This window comes from Gymnogyps californianus, chromosome 11 (assembly GCF_018139145.2).
Source record: "Gymnogyps californianus isolate 813 chromosome 11, ASM1813914v2, whole genome shotgun sequence".
In the NCBI taxonomy this organism is placed as follows: Eukaryota; Metazoa; Chordata; class Aves; order Accipitriformes; family Cathartidae; genus Gymnogyps; species Gymnogyps californianus.
Window position 1 is genome coordinate 22,613,616 of NC_059481.1, and position 24,957 is coordinate 22,638,572.

The window sequence follows — 24,957 nt, forward strand, 5'->3', positions numbered from 1 at the left end:
GTGGAAGCAGAACCGTGCCACAAGTGGTATGGTTTTCTAGGTGCCGAAGTGTCCTCTGTTTGATAAGGCCACGTATTGCAATGGGAACAGGCTTTGCTCAACCCCTGCGATGACCGACACGTATTCTTACACACAGATTTCACGCTTCCCTACTCCTTTTACTCAGTTTAGCTTTGCCTTCTGGAACTTCCCTTTTTCTCTCTCAAAATACTTATCTGTAACTCCAGGTTGACTTTATTTAACCTTAATTATTCTTCAGCTGAAAAATCCAGGTGTGATATTTAGTAGTCAGATAATTACCTGTTTAATGTGATACAGGCTTTACAGCTGTTGAGCTCATCCCTCTACTTTTTCTAATTGTTGCTAAAATCTTGGCAGTACAGGTAACTGTTTTGTCCTTAGCCTTTCGGTTGTCTCTCAAAAGTTATTTTTGAAGTTCCCGTTTGGAAGTGGTTTATCGCTGCTAATGATGGACCAGCACAAGGAAACCCTAAGTACGCATACCAACATGCATGAAAATAAAGGCATAGATGTTCCTTTACATGACAGCTGAGTTTCACCCTTCTTGTTCTCTTTTTTATTTATTTTAATGCACCTGTTTGTGTTTCGATTAGGTATGGGCAACAGACCTTGACCTTTGCTATAGTGACCAGCTGGCCTTGACTCAGCTCATGTTGTACGTGACAGATGGAAATCTGGATTGTCGCTCCGACCGCTTTGAAGTGTCTCTTGGTTCAAAGAAAACGAAAAGCCAACATATTCAGCATGAGGAGACAAAAACTGTAAGCAGTGATTTGTTTACAACTAAAATTATTAATGTAAACTACTGAAAAGTTAAAATCTGTCCTAGATCACTGTTCTAGAGGAGCTGAGTCTGCTCCTTTCAGATTTTAAACTGCTACTTTTAGATTTTACAAGGTTAATAAAGTAAACGGGATACCATCAGGTTAGAAATTAAAGGAAAGGTTCTGGATGCTTACGGGTAGCAGATTATTCATCCTTTGTACTCAGGAATATTGATTTGTGGTAGTAACTAACTTCTAAATATGTCAAGTAGTTTTCAAGTTGCAAAAAATGCGGTAATTTATATGTTGCAAGAAAAAGGAAGGAGGTGAAAGCACTGCCCCGACTACAGGAGTAACTTAAAAGCAGTCAAGGAGAAATCTGAGCCTTCAGCTCACGAGCTCCGATTTGGGATCAGAAGCTAGAGCACGGAAGTTCTACCCCAGCTTTGTACTTTCCTGCGCAAAACCGAGGGTAAAACAATCAGGGCTACATCTGCAGAAGGATCTGGACACCTAAATCCCTCCCAGCTCTCACTTGAGTTAAACCCAAATGTTGGTTCTCAGAACCTTCGTTCAGTTCTGCATCCATCTAACTGTTCAGTATTAATTATTCAGTATTAATTATGGACACAGTCATTTGAACAGGAAGAAAAACTCATAGCACTCTAACGGAGGCGAGTTCCCTACGCGGGAACATGCAGTCACACTCCCTCCTGCTTGCTCTCTCTGGCCCAGAGTTACAAAGCCCAAGGGGGAGAAGGACCTGTTTGCAAGACCAAGCAAGATAGCTGAGCCCTGAAGAACCCCGCTCAGTCCTCCTGGTTTCTATTGCCAGGTCAGACTCATCCACGCTCGGTGTCCCATGCTGCGAATTCACGCGCGCTCGGCGCTGCGTGGGTGCTGCACGCAAAGCCGAGGTGCTCAGGATTGCAGGTTTAGGTACTGCAATGATGAGTGCCGTGGCACTTGCTTCTTGTGGATCTCACCTTTAATCTCTCTGAAAACTCTTACGGTTGCGTCCGTAATAGTGCCTCACAAGGCTGTGATTTTAAGTAAGATGATGTTCGTGTATTGCTTTGAAATCCTTATAAACACACTGGCACACAAGCATGGTTAACGTACTACCTGTTTATTACGCTGATTTGTTATATTAGATCAGTCTTGGTGCAGGATTTACTACGGCTCTGAACCTTGAGACTGTCCCTCTAAAAAGGGAAGACAGGCCTGTAGAAAAGCCAGGGAATAAGAAATGTATGTATATGTATATATACACACAGAGATATACAACAGATGCCATTTTACACATTTTGACAGAAGATTCACAACTCTCTCTTTTTCAGACATAGAGGAGGAATGTAGCACCAATCCAAAAATGTCATGGAGCTATAATTTAGAGGTTAATGAGCTCTTGATCTATTGTTCTTGTCAAGCAACCACTTTTAGTTGGAGAGAAGTAAATTAGATATGATTAGTCCCAGTAGTACAAGTTTTAGAAATGAAAAGTAATCAAGTAGCAACTTTTTTTAATTAAAATTCTGTCAGAATTAACATAATTTGTCACGATATCCTTTATTTTTCTTCTTTCTGTATTTCTGAGGTTTTTACCTTCTTAAGAGTTAACTACAAAAATGCACTCTCTCAGGAAAATATCTTTAGAAAAAGAAACAAACCAACCACGAGACAAATGCTTTTACAGCACATGATCTGTAATGAATGATTAAGTAAAACACTTTGTGTAAAATTATGATGTTAATAATGATTCTGTCCCTTTTAATTTATTATATATTCCCAATCCTGGTAGGTTTGATTTTGATGAAATGGAGCAGCAACTGAGTTTGTGTGATGATTTTATTTTTAGAAATCCTTCTTTGAAAGAACAAATTTCCTAGATACTGCTGCTACTGTAATTATGTACAAAACCAATCACTCATTATAGTTAGGATACATTATCTTCTAGACAGATGAGGCTAAATAAGCAACACATTAATAATTCATACTGCAGTTCATTATGCATGTGTATGCATGCTTTGTAGCTGAAATAAGCACCTCATCAACCTGATGCCAACCCTTAAACAATAGTTCTGTGTTATTGCAGCCACATTCAAGTTTACGCTTGTTAAACTGCTACTTGGATTATTTTATCAAGCATTCATTTATTTGTGGTCCCCTACTGCAGAGAACAGATTTTGGAAGCTCCTTTTTTAAGTTAATGACTTGAGCAATGGGTGTTATTAATTCTCAGAATATTATAAACATGATTAATTTTCAGGCAGAGATGCATTATATAAGGATTTCAACTATGTCAACTTAAATGAGTCAATGTCAAAACAAGTACCATTTTAGAAAAAATACTGTAAATTACATGCTTCAACGTGCAGTATCCCCACTCTGAACGAACAGTCCAGTATTAAAAATAACATCACAGGAAAGCCTTGGTTTAGGAGAACATCTCTATGCAGTTCTACTCAATGCAACATCGCTATTCTTTTGTCCTAAGCACTGGTAGGAGTTTAAACTCAAATGCAGTACTGATTTTTAGCCACAGTCTGAACTCCACTGGTATCAGCTGTATAGCTCCTTGGAGTCACTGCACCTAGTCTCCTCAAAGACTTGCTGAAAAAATTACGCACACTAATGCTGTAGCAGAATGCTCAGTCTTGGAGAAATCCCATTTCAAAAACTACCCAGTATCTGCTTTGGAACTTCTGCTGTCGAGAAGAGCTGACTCTAGAACAACGTATGTTACCACAGGGCAGGATGGATTCAGAGGATCCACTTAGAACGATTTCCCAGGGCTCAGTTACCAATGAAGCTGTGAAAATATCAAAATGTGGGTCATAAAGAGTGATTCTGTAGACCTGATCTCTAATGCAAGGTTTTACGTACAGTGTGAGGTGAGGATTTAATTTTGCTGCATGGAAATGTCTATGTTCAATAGACGTTGTGATGAACAGGAATTCCTCCAAATGGAGTCTTACTCCACACTTACATGAGTTCACTGAGAAAAAGCCATTTAAATAGTAAATCGTTGGTTTCTGATATAAACTGGTATGAAAATAAAAAATCCTGTGTTGTTTTCTCTAGCCTTCTCCAAAAAGCAACCGGTGTGCAGTAGCAAGCAGTCAACTGAGGCACTCCAGCCTTTCAGTAATCTACTATAATGTTTTCCTCCAGATGTGTAAAGCTCATGGTGTTGGATTTGACCTCCAGGTACGAACGGGAAAGATTAGAAAATGCCATATTCACTCTGCGTAATTTTTGTATGTAAATTCTAATATGGTGAAACCACTTAGCACAATGTAAAGTTTAAGTGTTCTGTTTAGCGTAATATAATGTTTAAGTGTTCTGCTGAAAACACAGCAAGGTGTTGCTCTACAGTTTTCTGGAAGAGGACTTGGTGTAAATCAGAATTGTTTTATTTTAAATTGTTTTCATGACACTAATTAATGAACTCTAAATTGCATAAGGGTCTTTGGTAGTTCCTGTACAAATGAGTCTAGTAGTATAACACTTACCTGTCAGCTTACTTTAGCTGGGGTGTAAGTCTTGAAGAACTGCAGTACTTGAGATATCTATCTGGTTTGGCTTAAGACTGGAAGCAGTGAAGGATGAAGAGTATTACAACATGTTTATGTTACACAACAGGGAGTGAGACGGTGTCTCTCTGGGAGACTATGGAGAGAATGCTGTCCCGGCAGGTTTGTTCGCACGGCTCTGCGGGCAAAAAGGATTATGGCTGTCGGCCAGGAGCTGTGCCTGGGTTTAGGACCATGCTAGCGCTGAGTTTTCACGAGAGCACTTGGCCATCATGTGGCCCTTTCACACACCTCTGCACCCATAAGAGAAGACAGACCTTCAGAGGCCAAGAGGTCGGGTGATAATGGAGAACAGAAAGGAATGAAGAAATGAAAATGCAGGCTTTGCTAGGAAAGAGCGTGCTTAAGGCTTGTGAACAGAATTGTAAAAGAACGAAATGTAAGAGCTTAGAAGACGGTACGCGAGACAGAACAGCAGAGAGAGATTTCAGATCCTAGGGCACAGGGCTTCACTGGGAAATGCAGAGTTTTGCGTGTTTTCTCAGTATAAACCCTCCCCAGGGATGGCACCAGCTCATGAGACCTCTCAGTGACATGCGGTAACAGTCCCTTAGCGCATCTAAAAATCAAACTGTGAGTTTTGCTGCTGACCAAACTGTCGCCAGTATCAGGCCCGCGATGAACCAGAGCGGAAGGTTGATGGAAGTTCGTGTCCCGTGTATATCTAAGGTGAAGTATAAGCTTTAAGAACAGGAAAACCTATTTTCACTGTCTTTCAATTTAAGTGTGGTAAGGCTTTTAGGGGTTAACCTGTCTCTTGATAAAAATAACTGTGTAAGGAGATAATTTTTAAGATACTTATGACCATCTCTTACTGCTTTGGAACAAAAATATTTGCTATTGAATAGACTCTGCTGTAAGTATTCTATTTACATAAAGTTAATGTATTGTATTCTCCACAATAAGTTAGTTAAAGCAATAATCTACTTACACTGAGCAATAATGCACTACAATTCAAAACTAGCCTTTCTTAGATACGGTTATGTACTTACTGTCCCTGTATAATTATTTATTATAATTATCACTATTTTAGGAATAATTAAAGCAACTTTGTCTTTATATTTAACAGGAAAAACAGGGAACAGTTTTTATATTGTATGAAGATCAGAAGCGATACAGATTGGGAATGATGTGAGTATACACTGTCAGTTCCCCAGTCTGATAAAGAGTTGGGAACGCACTCGATCCGAATGAAGAGAGCGACACCACAGCGTGTGCTGGCTTGGGCTCTGACAAAGGGCATGAAGGCAATGAACACTCTGAACACCACGCACTCAAGTTCACTGGCTGTCTCCTACTGTTTGGGAAAGTATAATGACTTCTTGTAAGACCGGCCTTTTGAAAAGTTTGAGGGAGGCTTTAAGCATTTTAGTAATAAAAAAGTACAGGAATCTGCTTAGATCAAAGGCTGACTGCATGGCAGACTAAAGACCTGCTGCAATTAGCTTTACAAGAGCTAGATTCCCCGTCAATAGCAATCTAGCTGTGAGAGCACACGGATTAGCACAGGCTTACTTTTGCAGGCAGCATTATTAAAAACCTAACTGTACCTGATGCAAAGATGGTTGAAATTTAATGCCTTTTTATATTGTTCTTCACAAAGTGATCAATGGCAGTCAGGCGACAGCAGATCTGATAATTTAGTAATTCTGCAGACATGTGAAGCTCTCCTAAGAAGTCTAAGAAAGCATAATCTGCACAAATCTACTATACACCGATTGAAAACGTCTCCTCAGAGAGAATTTATGTAAAGTTTACTGCCAGAATAGGACGTAATGAGTGAGGGGCTGAAACGGTCTGTTCTCAGGCTGTTCTGTATTCCCTTGATGCTGGAGCTATTTCATTAATGACCTGGATAAGAAAACAGCTTCCTCCAGTGCCAGATGTGACTGCAAGTATTTTGGAGGGCAGGAATAGAATTCAAAATGATCTTGACAAACTGAAGAAACAACATGAAAAATAGAATGATGTTCAGTTGCAACCAGGTGCAAGAAATTACACTGAGAGAGCAGTAATGAGTATGAGGAACAACTAGCTTTGCAGAAACGGATCTGTGAGTTACAGTGGCTTACAAACTGCCTGCAAGTCACGATGTCATGATCTTCTGGAAGAAGGTAGACAATATAACCTGGGAGACATCGGAAGTAATCCTTCCATTCTACTCAGAGGGAGGCAATGAAAATGTTGAGAGTTCTAGAAAGCATGACTTGCAAGGCAAGTCTAAAGAGGGCGGGGGCGAGGAGGCAGAAGTGAGATCTGCTGACAGTCTTCAAGCACATAAGAAAGCCTCTGCAGGAAGGAAAAATCTGATTTCCATGTCTTTGCTAGTAGGACAAGAAGAAATGAACTTAACTTGCAGCAAGAAAGATTCATGTTTAGCATAAGAAAAATTTCTGATAGCGAGGGAAGAGAAGAACTAATTAGATTGTTCGGTGCGGTTGTCATTGGCGGTGTTTAGTAACGGATTAGACAAACCTCTGTCAGGATGATATAAGTAGCATTGATCCTGCCCTAGCACAGGGAATGGACTAAATGAATCCCGAAGATTGTTTCTAGGGCTATGATTCTTTCAGCCTGTACTGAGCTCCTTGTGGATGAGGCTATTGGTAGCATACAAGTGAGTCAGATTTGTTTAAAGCTTAGATATTCCTATACCATACTGCACTCACCTGCAGTCACAATGTAGGCAGCTTACGTGATGGAGCTGTAAGATAAATTTGCAAGAAAATCACTAAATGAGAACTCGTCAAATGTCTACAGGAGCCATTTAAAAAGTGATTTAGGCATCTGAAAGTGTTCCATAAGCTGCTCAACTTTCCTGACAGCCCACTGATGCTGAAAGGCGAGCTCCTTCCTTCCCTGACCCCAGCTATGAAGTCCTCCTCCCTCCTGACCCTCCTTTTGCATTGTCTCTGGTACTTTTACACCTCTTCAGGAGTTGATGCAGCTCAGTAACTCAGCGGAAAGCTTTCTTTTATTGGATTGGTTTTCTGTGAGGCTGAGATAGAATCAGTCCATAGAGGGGTGTCTCGTGAGCGTGAGAGTTGTGCAAGATAGATGGGGAGGAACTGGAGAGAGGAGAAGGACCTGCCCTTTTCAGAGTGACTGACCTGTTCGATCGGCTTGTCCCCGTTTGTGCGATTTCACTCCGTTAGCCACGTACCGTGGAAAATGGAGTCCTTATGTTAGAGATACTGCATCCTACCTACATTCTTGCTAACTCCTTTGGAACAATACATCAGTAGTTGCTCCCCCGTAAGAAACATACCAATACCTCTTGGATGACCAGCTTGAATTGGCAGTTATTAATATATTACCAGAATACTCTCAAATATATTTGCCATACATTCTGATCCCAGATTTGTCTTCCATCAGATTTTCAATGCAATTTCATGATCTTAATTTGGAAATACTTTTCAGTTTGAGCTTACAAAATCACTGAAATACCTGAAACATCTCTGTGAATTATCATCCCTTTTACTACATTGGAGATCTATCGTCAGTTCCAGTCAGTAAATGAGGTACATCCTTCCTCAGCGTAATATCCTGTCCCGTAAGATCGTACGTATTGAGAGTCTGTATGTACCACTGAGAAACCAAAGCCTCAAAAGCTACAACAATCTAAGAAATGCTGATGCTGCTGAAATTTCTTTCAGACGTCTTTCACAAATTGTAGGCAGAAGCAACAGTTCTTCTGAACGAATCTAGGTGTTTAAAGTGTTCTACTGTCTCAGTCCTAACTCAACGGTAGCCTTTTACTTGGAGTAGCTGAAACCTTACTGCTCACTTCTGCTAAGTTGATTAATAAAAATTATTTATTACACAAATCCTTTCTGTTGACAAGTTAAGATGGAGCCTCATCTTTCATATCTCCCTGAAGATTGCCACCTTGTGAGATTGAAAATACTCATTAAATTCCATCACCAGACAGGCACAAATGAGAGGGCGATTGTTTTTAAGCATGTGAAGGGAATCATTGGTAAACTCATTTGTTTGGATATCATTAACAGAACAATCGGAGAGGATCTCCAGGGGGTCCTCATGACCTTTGCTCGCAATCTCTTCATCATCCATCAAGAAATATCAGCACCTAATATGCAAGGCGAGACCAATTTTAAGGTGAGGTGTTAATTAACTAACGATCCTGGTTAATTTCTGTACAAGGGCTGAAAATACCTCATGCTGTATCATAAACAAGTGCTAAACCATTCCTTTTTTATTGTTAGCGGTATGTATTTTACAGTGTCTAGGTCAATATAGTAAGTCTCCCAATGAACCCGTTAGTTAAATTTAAGTTTGAAACTTCTTCTTTGAAAAGAGACATACTTTAGCGTGAAATTATTTGTAATGTAATGCTCCTGACTGTCCTTTGTAAGAGCAAAGGAGCTATTGGCACTGCCTCAGACAGTTCTGTCACAATTGTCTGTTTTATTTTAAAGGGACACCATCAAGGTAGGAATCTTAAATTAGAAACAAACTTCTCAGTTTATAATAGCTCCTTAGATTATTAACAGTGATTTCTTTTAAGCAGGCAGCCACTGAGTACTTATTCCATTAGTTCACATCTTTCACCCCGCCATCAATTTCGCAAGTCAATTTTGTTCCCAATTTTCTCTGCTCTTTGAATCTGCCCGCAGCGCCCATCCCCGAGTGCCAGAGGATGCTCTGGGGTGGTGCGGGGGGAGGCAGGACAAAGCGCTGGGGCTTGTCACGCTGGGAACGTTCCCCCAGCAGCGCCCACCTTTACTCGGAAGCTCCTTTGTGACGACCTTGCTGGCAAAAGGAGACAGTAAAGCAATAATGAGTCCAACCCCGTGCCCTGAAACAAGCACTCATTACAATGCTGCTTTTTGATTCCAGAGAATAGCTAAACTTTCCAGAGGGAGTTCTTTTGCTAAACTCTATCACCTTTAACTTTATAAAAAGTTTCTAAGATCCCGTCTGCAAGCGTTTTATAGAAAGGTGAAGGGGAGCACTGCGTTACAGATTTGTATCTTAAATCACATCACAGAATTTATATCAGATTCTTTCCAGCGTTAACTCAGACTATATTTTCCTCTGACAAGCAGAGTGTGAAATGACAGTTTTAGAGAAGATATAATTAAATTTCAACGTTACAGAATAAACAAACAAAAAAACCCCTTTTTTCAATATGAGTGAAAAGCAACCATTGAAGAAAAACATAAAAGGGAACTCTTCTTGATAGTGAGTTAACAATGATTTACATATGTGAAATAGAACACCTGTTAGTTAATTAGAAGTACAAATTGCAATGAATTGTATTTTTCATTTACCTGAGATTTGTACGTATTTACTAATAATTCCCCCAACTGTCCCCAAAGTAATAGTAAATTTAATTGGTGCATCATGTCCTGTGTAACACTGGTTACCTTTTCAAGGCAAGTACTACCAGCTGTGCATTTTGGCTGCTAGATTGCATTATAATGCCCATTAAATAACTTGTATTCCTTCAATCTGTTACAGATGGCAATTCAAGATATTGAAGCAATTCTAGGAATTACAGCAGAAAACAAACTGAAATTGGAAGAAGAGCAACCTTTGAAAGCAGATGCTCTGAAAGAATAGTTAACGGAAAATGTTTAAGTGCCTTATTCTTTATGCTTCTGGAAACGCTTTCTCATCTGTAAGAACAGGTTTGGTTTTCCTTCTGCATTGGCATGCGAGGTAATATTAACCGAGACAGTATATTTTCATGATTTCCGAGTGCGGTGTTTAGAAGAATATCCCTTCTTTCACAAAAATAAACTGTTGAAAAGCAGAGGATCATGATGAATGCCCCTGATGTTCATATGGTCCTTCCTGAAGTACACTATCTGTTTTTAAAATCTTATTAATAGGGGTCACGCCGTCTTTGTCACTAAATCAGACTAGGAGGTCATACTCCATTGAAGAGAGTCCCCTAACCCGAAATTCCCTTTCAAACCTATTGTCTTCTAAAATAGAGGCTTCTGACGTGAAAGTAGGTCCAGTGTTCTTCTGCCTATAAATAAATACACTGAAGTGCCATCTTATCAGTAAGGCCAGCAACCCAGATTCCTCTTCAGAACTGATTGTCCGTATTGTTATCATTCCGCTATTTCGTTATCTACAGATTTTTGCAGCGGTTGTTTTATGTTCATTTTCAAATGATCAAAAATAATAGTAATAGCACTAGTTCAACAATAGATTCTGAGAGGGCATTACAATTGTACTATGATTCCCAGTATACCATGACTTTAGCGGATCTATCTGTCCATCAGATAGATTCTGTATTTCAGATACTGGTGACTTTTTTTGTCACAATTGCTGTGCACCGTTATGTTGAAGGACCACAGTTACATTTGTAAAATTATCTTTATCCATCAAATCTCTAATATCCCAACAGACAACACATTCTAAATTTTACTATAGAAGAGTGCATCTTCTCCACTGGATGGATACTATTGTCCCAAGCATGGCAAGTACCTTTGAGCTTACTTCCCAAAAAGCTCAGGCAAAACCAGTTTTTAAGATGAATAATGAATGTGACCAAGCAGTTGCAGGAGATCAGTGCCCAGTTTTTCCGATGCCCGAGTCTTTGATCCGTTAGCTTCATACATTATCTTTTGTGTTAGCCTTTTTCTCTTCTACTTTGGTCACAGAAGTAATTAATTGCAGATGAGCACGTTTGCATAAATGCTGATCCCTGTTTCAAATAAAAACCTAAAAGAATATTTTTAATTCTTGCTTGTTTGTTTTTGTTCCTTTCTTACATGTAATCTCAATATGGTCTTGGTTTTGGATATACCAGAGCCCACACAGATTTTTCTAACGTGAAATTTAGCCCATGAATGAGCTTCTTGGAAGTCTTTATTCTTTATGGTTGGAAATGAAAGTAACAGAGGTATTTTTGGCTGTGGTAGGTACAACAATGATCTCTCACTTGCCAAGAAATAATATGCCAAAAAGCACAGTATAATTGCTTATTAGTTCTTCCAACAAGATATGACATATTTGTTCTCTGTTCTCCTTTGAGGGGCTGCAGAACAGTCCGTTGTTCTGACTTTTTCCTCACTGCATTTATGATGCACTCTCTCCTATTTTACTGCTAAGAAGCTCTTTGTAGATTGCTCATCTAGCTCTATACCCAAGCTATATAATGTCCCAGTTTGATCAGTAGAAGCAATATCCTGGGGGAAAGGAGGCATAGGAGAGCACAGCAGTACCAACCTAGGAGTCAGCTAGTTTCTAAAGGGTTAAGGAAAATTAAGCCTTGATCCAAGCCAGAACAACATAAGGTCTGAGAGGCTCATTAGTTCACTGGCACTTAATAGACTGCAGTGTCCTAGGAGTAAATGAAACCTGCACTTCCTTATGTCTTTGTTCTATTCTGACAAAAGAAAACTGTACCTGTTTTTGCAGGAAACAAGTGACCTGAAAGTTCCCATGGTGAGAGAGATTTCTCAGTATGTGCAAAGTGTGAAATGTATTTTGAGGGAAAAAAGTTTTTAATTACTATTAACACTTCTGAGCGTTGAGCTGATGGAAGGATTGAAACTGCTTTACAGTCTCTCACATTCAACTCCCATGCTGCTGGTGCCAAAAATGTATTTTTTTTTAGCAATACAGCAGATATAAAATGAAATTATAATCTTAAAAAAAAAGTGAGAAATATAGTCATGATTCCCCTGTTCACACAACGGGATTATTTATTCCCACTTACTAAAGGAATTCTTGAACTGTAGCTTGAATTTCAGAACATGATCTAGACTGGGAAGAAAATAGAGCAAGTGTGAATGGAAAGATAAAAGGTGGCTCAGGTGTGGCTGCTCATCAGAAACTGCCAAAGAATTCTGCAGCAAACGACAGCAAAAGCCCAAGCTGGTTCCCCAGCTGCAAGGTGTGGAGGAATGCTTGTGGAAGGAGATGAGGGGCAGTGGGGTTTGGCATCGACTGCAGAAGATGCAGACAATTAAAGGTTTCATGCTCCTGATGGGCCAGAGCTGCAAATGAAGATGTGCGTTCAGCTGATAGCACTTCATGGATTTTGTTTTTGCAAGAATTGACATACTGTCTGTAGCACACGTGCTACCCATTTCAGGTCATTCTCCTGAGAGAACATTACCTGGAGTTGATACTGGAAACTGGGTCTCCCTTTTTAGATAGTTGGGTTTAAAGCCCTGCCAAAAAAAAAAGGGGGGGGGGGCATTCAGCCCAAGTTTCCACATTTAGTATGACAACTCTGAGCACAGAGAAAAAAAGCAGTTCATCAGCACAACAACTTCCAGATGTCTTCTGAAATAAAGTATTCATCCTACCCATTTCCTGAAAGATCTCTAATACCTCATTCAAACAGATAGTTCAGGAGAATTTACCACCTTCAGTCTAGGTTAAGGTAACAAATCCCTGGAATTTTAAGACTAACCTGGTCCTCAACATTTCACAGTGATTACCTAACATCACTTCCCATTTAACAAGTCACCTATCCTAGATCTGAGGTACTCCTTCTTATGGTATACAGATCCTCTGTATTTCATTTTAGATTACAGATTTTGTTACAGCAATCAGGTGCTAAAGATTAGGCACTACAATCATTGACAACCTTCATGAATGTAATTTAATGTATCAACTCGACTGAAGAATGGTTAGTCTGGTTTTTAGCTTCATCACAAAGATATGCATTTCAGGAGACTGTTTTGATGTAAAAATGATCAGACTATACCAGAATCCAATGAACACAGAGACCTGAATTGTGCAGCCAATTACTAGTAACAGAAGACATTTGGAAGAATGCTTCATAATACTTCTAGCCTCATCTTTAGGATGTTCGGTCATGAGTCCTGCAGACTTTTGAAGCATGCAATATTTTGCTATGCACTGGTAAATACAGATGCTACTTCATTCCATTTGTAGTACGTTGTGCAAGTAGAGGTGCATCCACGTTCCCTTAACCAGTGTGAGGTTGTGCTGCCAGAGGCTGAAGGATTCTTCCCTTCTTCTTGCACTTTTAACAATAAGAGCAACGCAAAGTTAACAGCAAAATATCTTGAAATAAACACTTTTAAAAATCAAAGTAATTGTCATATGTCCACTTTATAGGCAATAGCTTTATAGGAGGTAATTTTGACCATGAAATAGAACAGCAGAATATCACTCTTAAGGCATAATATATTACTAGTTCAGCCCTTCACCATAGTGAGCCACAGTCTCAGATTCCAACTTCTTTTCTATCCTCAGTCATTGTTGCCACTAATAAACAAAGATACTAAAGCTAACTATATGCTCTGTTAATTATAGGAAGGTGAACTTGAGTCAAATTTGTTACTGACAATGATTAATAATTACTGGTTCTACCCACATGTAGTACATTACAGTAAATAAACAGGGTACATTGTTGGGTAGTAATTGATTAATTAGCACATTCATACTACATAGCTCAATGGTTTAAGATTGCTGAGTTTGAGATATTGCTTGCAATTATTAAAAGGAAGAATCTGTTCCCATTTCTGTTTACTCTTCTGTACAGTCTTTTTTTCTCAAATAGAATGTTTAATGGTTCAAAACCTTCGCTTTTATTTAGAAGAATCGTGTCATGGAATATTGGCTATGATTTCAAAATATTTCCCTTCGAAAGGGTCTAACGCTTTCAAAGTACTTTTAACCTGCTATCACTGTCAAATTTCACCAAGTATAACCAATGCAGCTTAATACATTTTTTTCCCTGAGCGCACGTTAACCTGGTCGATGCCGCAGCTGTGAGATGTGCCAGCAACACAGAGGGTGCTCCCCTCGGCACGCACGCTGCCAACAAAACCACTTCTAAAAAGGTAATCGCCCCATATCTTTGTGATGTTCTCACTCGCCGTAACGAGCGCTAACGTGGCGCCCCGCCGTAGCGACGAGTGGCCCACCTCTCTCGGTCTGTGGCGGGCAGGATGACTCCCTCACTCCCCTCGCTTCGCGGGGCTGCCCCGGCCGCCTCACACAGCAACGGCCTCACCTCAGCGCGGGGGGCTCCGGCGCGAAGCTTTCGCGGGTCTCCCCCCTCTGCCCGGACCTTCCCCTCACGGAGCCGCACACACCACACCGCCCCGCTCATCCCTCGCACCCACAGGGCAGAGCCAGCCCCGCCGCTTCCACGGACGAGCACCGCTGCCACCGCCACCGCCCTCCTGGCGGGCCGCTGTGTGCGGCCGGCGCAGGCGCCGAGGTGGCGCAGGCGCGCCGGCCGTAGCCGTCGGTGCGGGGGTGGGGGTGCGTGTGTGCGGCCCCGCGGGATGCGGGCGCTGAGGCGGCTGCATGAGGCGGCCGTGGGGCTGCTGCTGTGGCGGGGGACGGTGGCGTCCCCCCCTCCCCGTCCCGCCGCCTCGGAGGTGCTGAGCCAGCACCTGCGGCAGCGCGGCCTGCCCCACTGGACCTCGTACTGCGTCAAGTACAGCGCCGTGCGCAACGACCAGTTCGGCCTCTCCCACTTCAACTGGCGGGTGAACGGCGCCAACTACCACATCCTGCGCACCGGCTGCTTCCCCTTCATCAAGTACCACTGCTCCCGCGCCGCCCCGCAGGACCTGGCGCTACAGAACGCCGCCTTCACCGCCCTCAAGGTCCTCAATGCCGGTGAGTCGTGTTCCCGGGCGGGCTCTGCGGCCTCCCCTCCGCTTACCTCGCCGGCTGTGAGGTGCTTCCCCCCCGCCCCCGGCCCGGTTCTTGCCGTTCTCCTGCAGCCGGCGGGTGGAGTGAGGCGCTTGCGGCGGGCTGGCTGCGCCCCTCGCAGAAGGGACGGCCGCGGGAAGGGGGACGCAGGGTGAGGGTTGAGGTAAAAACGGCCGGTGGGGGCCGTGTCCGCGGGAGTCGGGACGGGGGCTCTGACCGGGGACCTGCCGGGCGCCTCTGGCTGCGGGCAGCGCCTCGCCTCCCTGCTCCTCTCCCTCTGAGGTGAGTGAATCCGCTTGCGGTGCCTCGTCCTCCGCCCCCACCGGGTCGGACCAGGCGGCGTAAGGAAACACGAATCACAAAATGCCCGAGCTTTCAGCAGCTGTGAAGACGCAAGAGCTGTAAATCGATACTCTTCGGGGTTTTGCCGAGTTCGTGTTTCTCTGTCCAGTTGTGAGAGAGAAAAATTAAACCGCCTTAAAGCAAACGCGCGAGCGCTTGTTATTGAAATGGCTAACATCAGTTGGTATGGATCATCTTCCAGCTAAAAATCTATGTTCTGTTACCGTGGATGCAATTCTGTCCTCTAAGCAAATACACGAGCGCTAGATGAAGCAAAACAGTTTGTTTCTTAGAAAGTGCCTGGGCTAATTTTTTGCATCTCACATACAGGCAGTGTCTAATGTAGTGGAGGACTCGGACGACTCTTGATCTGAAAGTGCTTCTGTAATATAAATGCTTATAACTAAAAGGCTCTATCACTACCTTATTAATATAAAAATGGATATAGATAAGTTTTGAAATACATTATTATCCAAAACTTAGTATACGGATGCAACACTTATTGAAATGGTGACAGTCGCATAACTAATTTCATCAGTTTCTTGTTTTCATATTTCATTTAAAAAAATAAATCTCATTGGCTTTGCAAGTCTTCAGTGACTTTTTACAAAACATGTCTGCTAGTCTTCATTTTTTGGTCTTTCCAACTGACATAGTGAGAAAATATAATCACAAAGATTGATTTCTTAATAATAACTTTAAATCTGATTTTATTTTTCCCTCCGCATAGTCAGACCTTTTATCTTCCCCATCTGTCTTGCAGCTACCATGCATGTTTCATATTTAAATGATGAGCAAGCATGATTAAAAAGTCAACTCATCTCTCTCTTCTGAGAATCTAGCTTAAGCACTTGGGTAACTTTAAGCACGTTAAATTTGGTGTTTCTGTACATTACTGAATTCAGGGCTTAAATTAATCTCAATTTTTTTCCCTATATTAAGTAAAAGATTGTTGTCTGTAATAGGTGGGTAACTCGGCAGTGCTAAACATGATGGCACTTTTTATATATACACCTTTCTACTCATTCCAGTTTTGTTGGAGTTGGTAGTCTTGACTACTGATGTAATTTTCCCAAGAGCAGCTTCATGTTGGTCTATGAAGTCACTGCCTATTTTCCTTCCTCTCTCTACTCTGATACATAGACAAACTCTGAACTGATAACTAAGTGGATGTCCAGGGAGTTTGTGTTTTAGTGTTCGGATATATATTTTTTTCTTTAATCGGTAGAAATCAGGCTGTATTCGTGACCGTGTTTCACTTCTCTCACACTGCTATCCTCCCATTTTCTTTTTCTATTAATTCCTTTGTATTGCTGCTTTTCTTAAGCTGCTTTCTGGTTCTTGTGTGCTTGATACACAAGAAGGGTATTATGTACTGATAGCTGCTTGTAAGCATTTCAGTAAAGGCAAAATGTTAATAAGGCAGCTTTTACAGGAATGCTTTTCCTCTAATTTAATTTTGGAGTCATTATTCTTTACTATTAATAGGTGGTTTTAATTTTCCTGGCTTGCTATCTTTGTATGTAACATGTTTTTGTCTTTTTAGGCATCCCAACTTTACTATATGGAATTGGCTCCTGGTTCTTTGTCAGTGTCACAGAGACTGTTCATACGAGTCATGGCCCAGTTACTATTTATTTTCTAAATAAAGAAGATGAAGGTGCAATGTACTGAAATCATGCCCTCAAGTACCTGTCATTTGGTGGGTTTCTGGGTACAGCTGCTACCAATATCTACTGCCTTTGACTAAAAAGAACTGAAGGCAACTCTTTTTTTTTTTTTTTTTTTTTTTTTTTTACAGTGTATTCTTTTACTTAACATGCTGTCTTCAGTAAGCTTCATGGACTTTTTGGTCATAAAAGATTTATTTTTGCAGAGGTCAGTAAAGTTGAAAAAGTAGAAGGCTTGGGAGAAGAATTAATATTTCTAAGGGTATTAAGAATTTACGGCAGTCAGTGACTAGTACTGCTGAACAAACTTGTGATAATTTAAAGAGATACATCTGCCAGCTTGAGACAACTGAATTGTAGCCTGCGGGCAAGGAAACTGTGAAAATGCTAGATATTTTCAGAATGTCTCTGAAAAGATAAAGCTGCCTAGGTTTCAACTCTGACTAGATGTTTCATAATGCATTAATTGTCATAGTTGCAAGCATGTTTGAATGAATCCATGGCACTGACTATTCACAATTGCCTGGAAGACTCTTTGGAAAAATACCACCCTAAGAAGTTAAAAATGGCTGTATCACATTTCTTCAAATGATATTTAAATAAAATCTCTAAAATATGTTTTATGCTTGTATCTTTTGCAATTTTTGAACTCCAGATATCTGCATTGTTTTTTTTTTTTCTTTTGGTTGCTTTATAGGTAAGTAACAAAACCTAACTAATCTAGAAGATTTAGTCCCCTGCGCTAATTTACAAATTGCTGATATTTGTAATTGGTACAGGAGAATGAGAAGAATACTAGCCTCATTTTTTGGATGCAAAATAACTGATTTCTCCAGCTGTAACTGAGCACAGCTGTAACAGGCACATATAATGATGGAATGACTGCAGTTCAGTTGGGAACCTGGGCAAAGAAAAAGCTTTTAGGGAATTATTTGGATAGTGGAAGTATGGAATTATTGGATAGTGAGTTCAAACAACAGAAACACCTGTACAGGATATATTACTGGTGCTTAGTTTTAGTGCCAGCAAATAATGCTGTCTATTCCAAATCCCATGTCTGGTGACGTAAGTTGATTATTCCAGTTTTCCTAAATAGGAAGATAAATGTAAAATGGGTAGGTACTGTTTTTGGAGGGTAATCACTATGCCTAAATAAATGATTATCAAGCTATGACTACAGTATAATTTCATTTAAATACTTTTTTACTTAATTCCAGATAATGGAACTGTTTCCCACTTAATGAAGCAATACACGTGGTTTTTCTAAAAGCAATACTAAACAACACTTTAATCAGAGAAGCGCTTGTACTGTTCTATTTAATTTTGGAGAATATTTTTGACACAAGTTAAATGGGTCTCACAGATGAAGAGTCGGTATTACAAGAAGCCTCGTTAATAATAAAAGTGACTGTTAGCATTTTTCCAGAACTGATTTTCACTGTGTTGGATAAAGTTAAATAACTGCAGCTCATAAGTTTAAAGTCAAATACTGCTCATTCATTGCCACGGATCTTGTCAATATCTTGCTGTAAAGGTTTAGTCTCAACACGAGGTTGATAAAATGGTTTTTAATTACCAGACTATAAATACAGCTCTTCATTGGAGTTGCACCTCCACTCACTGCAGCTTGTTTGATTTCTGATAATGTGTACTGCTGACTTTGCTTACCTGTTTTTCAATAAATGCAGGCAACATGACTCCTTGTCCATGCAGTGATGGGCAAGTCTCCTTAGAGAACATCTTTGACAAACTACCCTATTGATTACTGCAATTCTGTGCTGCTTGCAGCATTAAATAGAGACTTGATTTCTTGTTCAATGATCTCACTGTGTAACAATTAAGCACATGTAATATTTTCTTGTATTACATGAAAATCAATAGACCTCTTGCTCTTATGAAGTTGATCATGCTAAAGGATGAACTAGAAGATGTCTGAGGGCAGAGTGCAAATATAGTATCATTCATTCATTTCATTAAGGCTTCTATGTGACCTGTTATAGTACTTAAGAGGGAAAATATGCTATTTATAAGGGATAACGCTTGAGTTACTAAATCATGACAGAAATAATTTTCAAGTATGAATATAAGCCTACTTGCTTGTCTTCAACCAAAGGTAAATACTTCATCTGGCTTTCATTCTCCTTTTCTTATAAATACCTACTTCTTCGTATCTTTTTGTATCACATCTTAAGTTTTGGCCTGAATGCAAGATGGAGATGTTGAGGGCCAAGAAGATCCAAGAAGATTCATACCATCTTGTCTAAAAAATTTCTGTAAGGCTCGGGGGAAGATGGGAATGGCAAGCAAGGATGAGCATGCAGTGTGTAGTTCTCAGCTGAACCTTTCCTGCTTTACCTTTCTAATCCCCATCACCATAAACTCTTGCCTTGTGGCAGTCAGCTCCTGAAGGTGTGCTCCAGTATGAGGAGAGCAGGGTCTTCTGTTGTGGAGAAGTCTGAATGCTTGAACTGAAGAGTGTCCCTGAAGCGGGCTTTAAAGATGTGCTTCTAGCAGTTTAATTGTTCAAAGATGCATTATTTGTATGTGTAGCACCTAACTGCTGTCTCTTGCCTGTAAGGTCCTTTCGGGTTGTCTTGTAACCCCGTTGCTTCGAAAGACAAACTTGTAGGGAACCAGGCTTTGTTAATTCCTCTGGTCCAGAATAATTTACTTGTAATTGTTTTAATTAGCAGCTTCCTTTTTGTATGTATTATACTATGTGTATGTTGTGTATGCACACAACATCTATTTTTTAATAGATGTTTGAACTATAAAATGACCCTTCTAACTTTTTACAGATTTGATCTGCACCGTTTCTGTTTGAAATGGCGTAGTTTATCTTGTAAGTCTTGCCTCAATTATCTCTTTACTGTATTCAAGAATGATGTTTAAATGAGTGAGAGATGACATAAAAAGGCAGAGAGCTTTGTTTCACCTCACTTAACAACTACTTCAGATAAATGAAACCTTAGTCTAAACCCAGAGGATCAGGTAGCTACTTCTTGTAGCAGTCTTTTTAAACAGTAATGACTATTGGGGGCATCTTAACCTAAACGAGCGCTTAGCATTACATCTTACCTAGGTCAATGGTCTCAGGTATCTGAGTTAAACTGTGTTACTGTAAATTAATGGAAAATGTAACTGCGCTTTGCTGAAAGATCAATGTCCAATAAAGGCTGCACAATCAAATCTTGTTGCAATGATTGAGGTCCTTAATTGCCTTTCAAAGATAAGGTGGTAATCAACATAGGTTTAACTGATCTTTTTTACCAGTTCAATTACATGCTAATGACTACAGCCAAGTCAGGATCTTTAACTACTTATTAAATCTTATGTTTGTTGTGAAAAATTACTTAAGCCACACAATCGATAAAACCCAGGTCTTAATTACTATATTTCACTTTTATACCTTTTTGTATGTTTGACAAATGTTTCACTGGAGACTGTGTAGCACTAATGATAGTACCCCAAGAAATTCTGTTTTTTGTTACTGCCTACTCCTCCAAATTATGATAACACATAGGTGTTTTTATGTTTGTTTTAATGAAGTTTTGTGACTAGTAATGCAAACATGTTCTAGGCAGCTCATTGTACTTAAATATCATTTTTACATATAATAGCACTCCTTTTATCACTAGAAGATGTACTACTTGCTAACCTTCAGGTGGACATAGTTTCAACGTGAAGTTCTTAACTTTTTTCCAATGTGAATTAATACTAGATTTCAATACTAGTAAGGATCGATATTCCCAGTTGTTTATGATTAGTACTCTCACATTGTCTCAAAAATAAGTTGCTGCGTCCCCTTCTTCTTGATCTCCTTTCCTTCCCTGGAGCGATATCCAGTGCTTTTCTCCAGTCTTCACAGAAACCTGGAGCCAACTGACCTGTCATTGACTTAAGCAGAAGTTAGATCCGTCCTGAGCCTGCTTTGTGTGGTTCTGAGTACTGTAATTCTGAGCACGTAGCAGCATTAGGTAGAATCTTTTGGGTTTTTTCTTTGATCTTTTTTTTTGCATATTTGTGCTTACTCTGCATGCAAAAGTTGGCAGGCACAAACAGATCTCAGTTTCTCAAGAGTCCTGCGAAGTAGAGCAGCAGTAAGTCAAATTTAACAACAGAACTGTCTGACAAAGTGATGTACCTGTGCTTGTATGCAAGTCTGAGCTTTCAGGTGTGCTTGCTTAGGCTTGCCAGGCTCACTTGTGCTCAATCAACAGCATGAATACTGAAAATCTGTAAAATGGTAACTACCTCAATAACCTTAGCCTTAATTTGAGTCAGTCATTTGAGAGAAACTGACAGTCCTTTCTGAGCTCTTATGGGAAAGTACACTGATATCAGCTAATTTACTTACTCAAAGCAGTTCCAACTTGGCAGTGGTGGAGTAGGAAGGCAAGTTAATTACTCATCAACAGAGAGAAAGGCTACTTTTTTTTTTTCTTTTTTTTGAACTGCTGAGACTAAAGAAGTTGGAGAAGGGAAGGGGAACGATGATGTGGAACTTCTGAAGCTCCTACAGGACAATGGAGTGGAGGAAACATTCATTCTCTGACAAATGTACTGAGTAAATGAGAGACTTTAGCAAAAACAGTTTCAGTGGAACAGAAGGGGTGGAGTGGTGTTCAGATGGAGAAGGATGGATTTGGTAGGAAGAATGTCTAGAATGGGACTGAGAATGAGCAAAAAATGTCAGGTTTTAAGAAGTTGCTTGCCTCAGCCTGGTTATCTTCAGCTGTAAGTATTCTCAAACCTATTGACACTCCTTCCATTACTAATGCTTTCTGGAAAAGGAGAACAGGAATCCAGAGTTCATTCTTCCAGCACTCAGAAGCGTTACTGCATTTTGTCATGGACAGATTTAAAATTTCTGATGAAAGAGAATTTATTGCAATCATTCCATAGGCAAGAAAAACGAAGTAGAAAAGTGTGAGTTGACTAAATAGTCCCCTTTGAGAATCTGATAGCAGTAAAAAGATCCTTGATGTCTAAATCTCTTTGCAAACCATAATTATAGATCTCCCTGATGCATGTTATTATTGAATGAAACTTAGGTATTTCTTAGTAGTTGAATGCCCTTATGCCTCTGCTTCAGACCAACTTTGCCTGAAACAAAGGAGATTTTGCTTCATGTATTATTTACTTTGGCCATTTAATTTAAATTGGCTTTTGCTGTAACTCCTTAATCATGTTCACTACAGAAAAGTAAGTTAATAATTCTGAGAGTTGTCTTGATTTCATCCCAAAATATACATATTTATGGAAGCAGATGTCATGTTACTCTTTCTTGGGCTGTATTGGTCAGTTTAAATACACCTAAGAAAAAGCAGCAGCTTTGGCATTACAGCAAGGGGAACGTAGACTAAAAATTGTCGCTAATATATTCCAAGTTTATTTAAAAGATTTTTTTGATTTCTAGAAAGGAGTAAGATGTTATTACTGTGTTTGCATTTAAGTCTTTTAAATAAAGTATGTGTGCAGTAGAACATCAAAATTTGCATTAATGATTGGGACACTCAATGTCAACTACTGACCTTTGTGAATTAGTAAGTGAATAAATGCAGCTGAAATAAAGAGGGCTAATGTATCACAAAATATTTATTACTCATAGATGAGTGTAGTTTAACCTTAATTATTTATGCTAATACATCATAATGTTCCAGTAAATGCACTGCGATAGGTTTTTGGAAAGTAATGATGTCCGTGTAGCATGAGAGCTTTCTGCAGCAGACTGTAAGAGATCATGATTTTGTCTGAGTTCACCTTATAAATGATCTAGATTATTAACATTTTCAGTGATGAGGTTGTCTTACACAAAACTCAAATTATATAACTGTTCAGCATTTAAAAAAATACAGAGGAAGCCACTAAGGTTTGAAATGATGGAATACTCTGTGTTATAATTTAGCCTGTTTGGATGCGTTATGGTTGCTGTTTGCTTGCTAAGGTAGAATACGTATGGCTTAGAGTGATTTTAATAGCAATTGCATCACTTTAAGCACAGTTTATGAGCCCTGTTCTAGTTCATTATAAAACCAATTTATTACTTTCAGTGATATTAATAATCCTAATAGAATTAAAACTGTAAAACATGATTAAAAGCAATCCTTCAGACAAAAAGTCTGATCAAGGAAACTTTCAAGTTTAAAATGTAAATTTCAAAATAGACCACTTTTAAAGAACACTTGAAATTTTTGAACAAGATTATAAAATATTACAAAGTCAAACCTATTTATATTCTTACAAGAAGAAATGCCATTAGATATGATTGTTACATGCTTAGTGATTCATGGGCCTGGTTATATACATGCTTTGTGATATATGAATTATTTAGTAAGAAAAATCACAATAACTTTGTTGTTACTCAAGAATTTATAGGTTGACAGAAGAACAATTACGCAGCCCCTGAAGCTGGTCTGATGGGGTACAGTAACGCCATTAACTTTACACAGCCGTTTTTGCTCAATCCAACTAGTATAGTTTACGTTGTAATTTTTCAGTAATTGGGTATCATATCTAGCCTTTAAAATATACATAAAACATGTTGTAATCTGCTTTATTTCAAAATATGTTCATTATTTAAAGCAAGACCTAAACATTTAATAATTCCGCCTAAATCAAGTTTACTGTTGGATTTTTATTTTTTTTTTAGTTCAAGATGAGTTTACTATGAGAAAGAGTTTTAAAAGATCTATTTGAGGCCAGATTCTGCTCCCACTGAATTGAAAGTAAGATCAATTTATTTCCTGATATTTGCTTCACCAACGGTCCTTTGCCTCTTCCTCCAGAGAGCCTGTGCAAAGTGTTCCTGCCTGTTCAAGCCCGTGCACAGTGACTGCAAGGGGTAGTGGGAAGGCATGGAAGGAAAACAGCTAGTTTTCTACAAGTTTTAATGCAGGTTTTAAGGGATCTTAATCTATACATGTATTGATCAAGCTGGTACACTTCGGTGATTCTTTCCTAGGAGATGCATTTCAGAGAAGAATATGTTTAGAAAGCCTGGACACTGTTGACCTACTTCTTTCATAAGCCTAAGGGAATTCAGTTTGCTGCACTCACTGGCAGTCTGAAGATGTGGGAAGGAAAAAAAGGTGAATTTCGCCAGGATACGTTATTTTATCGACATAGAAAGTTATGTATTAATCTCTTAAAAAAAAAAAAAGACATGAAAATGTGTGCTACTAAAGCAATGATCAAGTGCCATTTTCTCTAGGACATGAAGAGCTTGTCCTTTGTTATTTATAATACCTATCTAGAAACTGGTACAGGGAGGAAGCAGAGATGATAAATTGAATTTAGTGAACCAAGGACTGGCATTTAGATTCTGATTCCTCTGAGTCTGTTTTATATACTGTATCTGAATTACATGTAATATAGTACAGTACAGGTAATACAGTATTCCAAAACATTTTCAATAGTTAAAATGTTGAATAACATTTAGCAGGTATAGTTAACAAATGTTAACTATTTAGTCTGTTACATGGGAAATGCGTGCTATTCTTCTGTCATAGCTGGGCCAATTCTAGTAGCAGTGAGGTTAAAATTTCCTGGAGATGCTCCGTAGGAGCTATAATGAAAACTTAGGACTTTCTGACTCTATCCTCAGTTTCCTTGTTGTGCCTCATGTCCTTCTATCCAACGGTCTGAGCACAGGACTAGAGGAAATTCATTTTGGGTCCTAATGCTGGTTGTAGTGCACTTCAACTCTTGATACAGCCTAGTGCAACTGCCGTAATTTACCTGCTTTCATTTCCACTGAATATTTACAATGGGCATATTGTAAGGGTTATTATAAAAATAGCACATAGCATGTATGTAAAGAAATGCTGTGTAAAGAGGACTATGTGAGTTCTAAGCACTGCATTTTTCACCTGCATCAGCCTGATCCACTCCTGAGATTGAGCTCCCGCATCCCTCCACCCATGGCAAGGA

General features: G+C 39.6%; 2 protein-coding genes across 3 annotated transcripts in view; both read left to right on the top strand.

Annotated features, from left to right (window-relative positions):
• IQCH (IQ motif containing H) overlaps positions 1 to 10,130 on the top strand; it is a 70,878-nt gene extending 60,748 nt beyond the window's left edge. For both annotated transcript variants that reach the window (XM_050902991.1, XM_050902992.1), the window contains 5 exons: positions 615 to 782; positions 3,870 to 3,995; positions 5,451 to 5,512; positions 8,392 to 8,500; positions 9,866 to 10,130. In XM_050902991.1, the coding sequence (XP_050758948.1) occupies positions 615 to 782; positions 3,870 to 3,995; positions 5,451 to 5,512; positions 8,392 to 8,500; positions 9,866 to 9,967 (567 nt within the window). In that variant the 3' untranslated portion in view covers positions 9,968 to 10,130. The remainder of the gene's footprint in view (positions 1 to 614; positions 783 to 3,869; positions 3,996 to 5,450; positions 5,513 to 8,391; positions 8,501 to 9,865) is intronic.
• Positions 10,131 to 14,637: 4,507 nt separating this feature from the next.
• C11H15orf61 (chromosome 11 C15orf61 homolog) lies at positions 14,638 to 17,116 on the top strand. Its single transcript, XM_050903615.1, has 2 exons — positions 14,638 to 14,977; positions 16,902 to 17,116. The coding sequence occupies exons 1-2, from the start codon at positions 14,638 to 14,640 to the stop codon at positions 17,027 to 17,029; spliced, it is 468 nt and encodes a 155-aa protein (XP_050759572.1). The 3' UTR covers positions 17,030 to 17,116.
• The last annotated feature ends 7,841 nt before the right edge of the window (positions 17,117 to 24,957 follow it).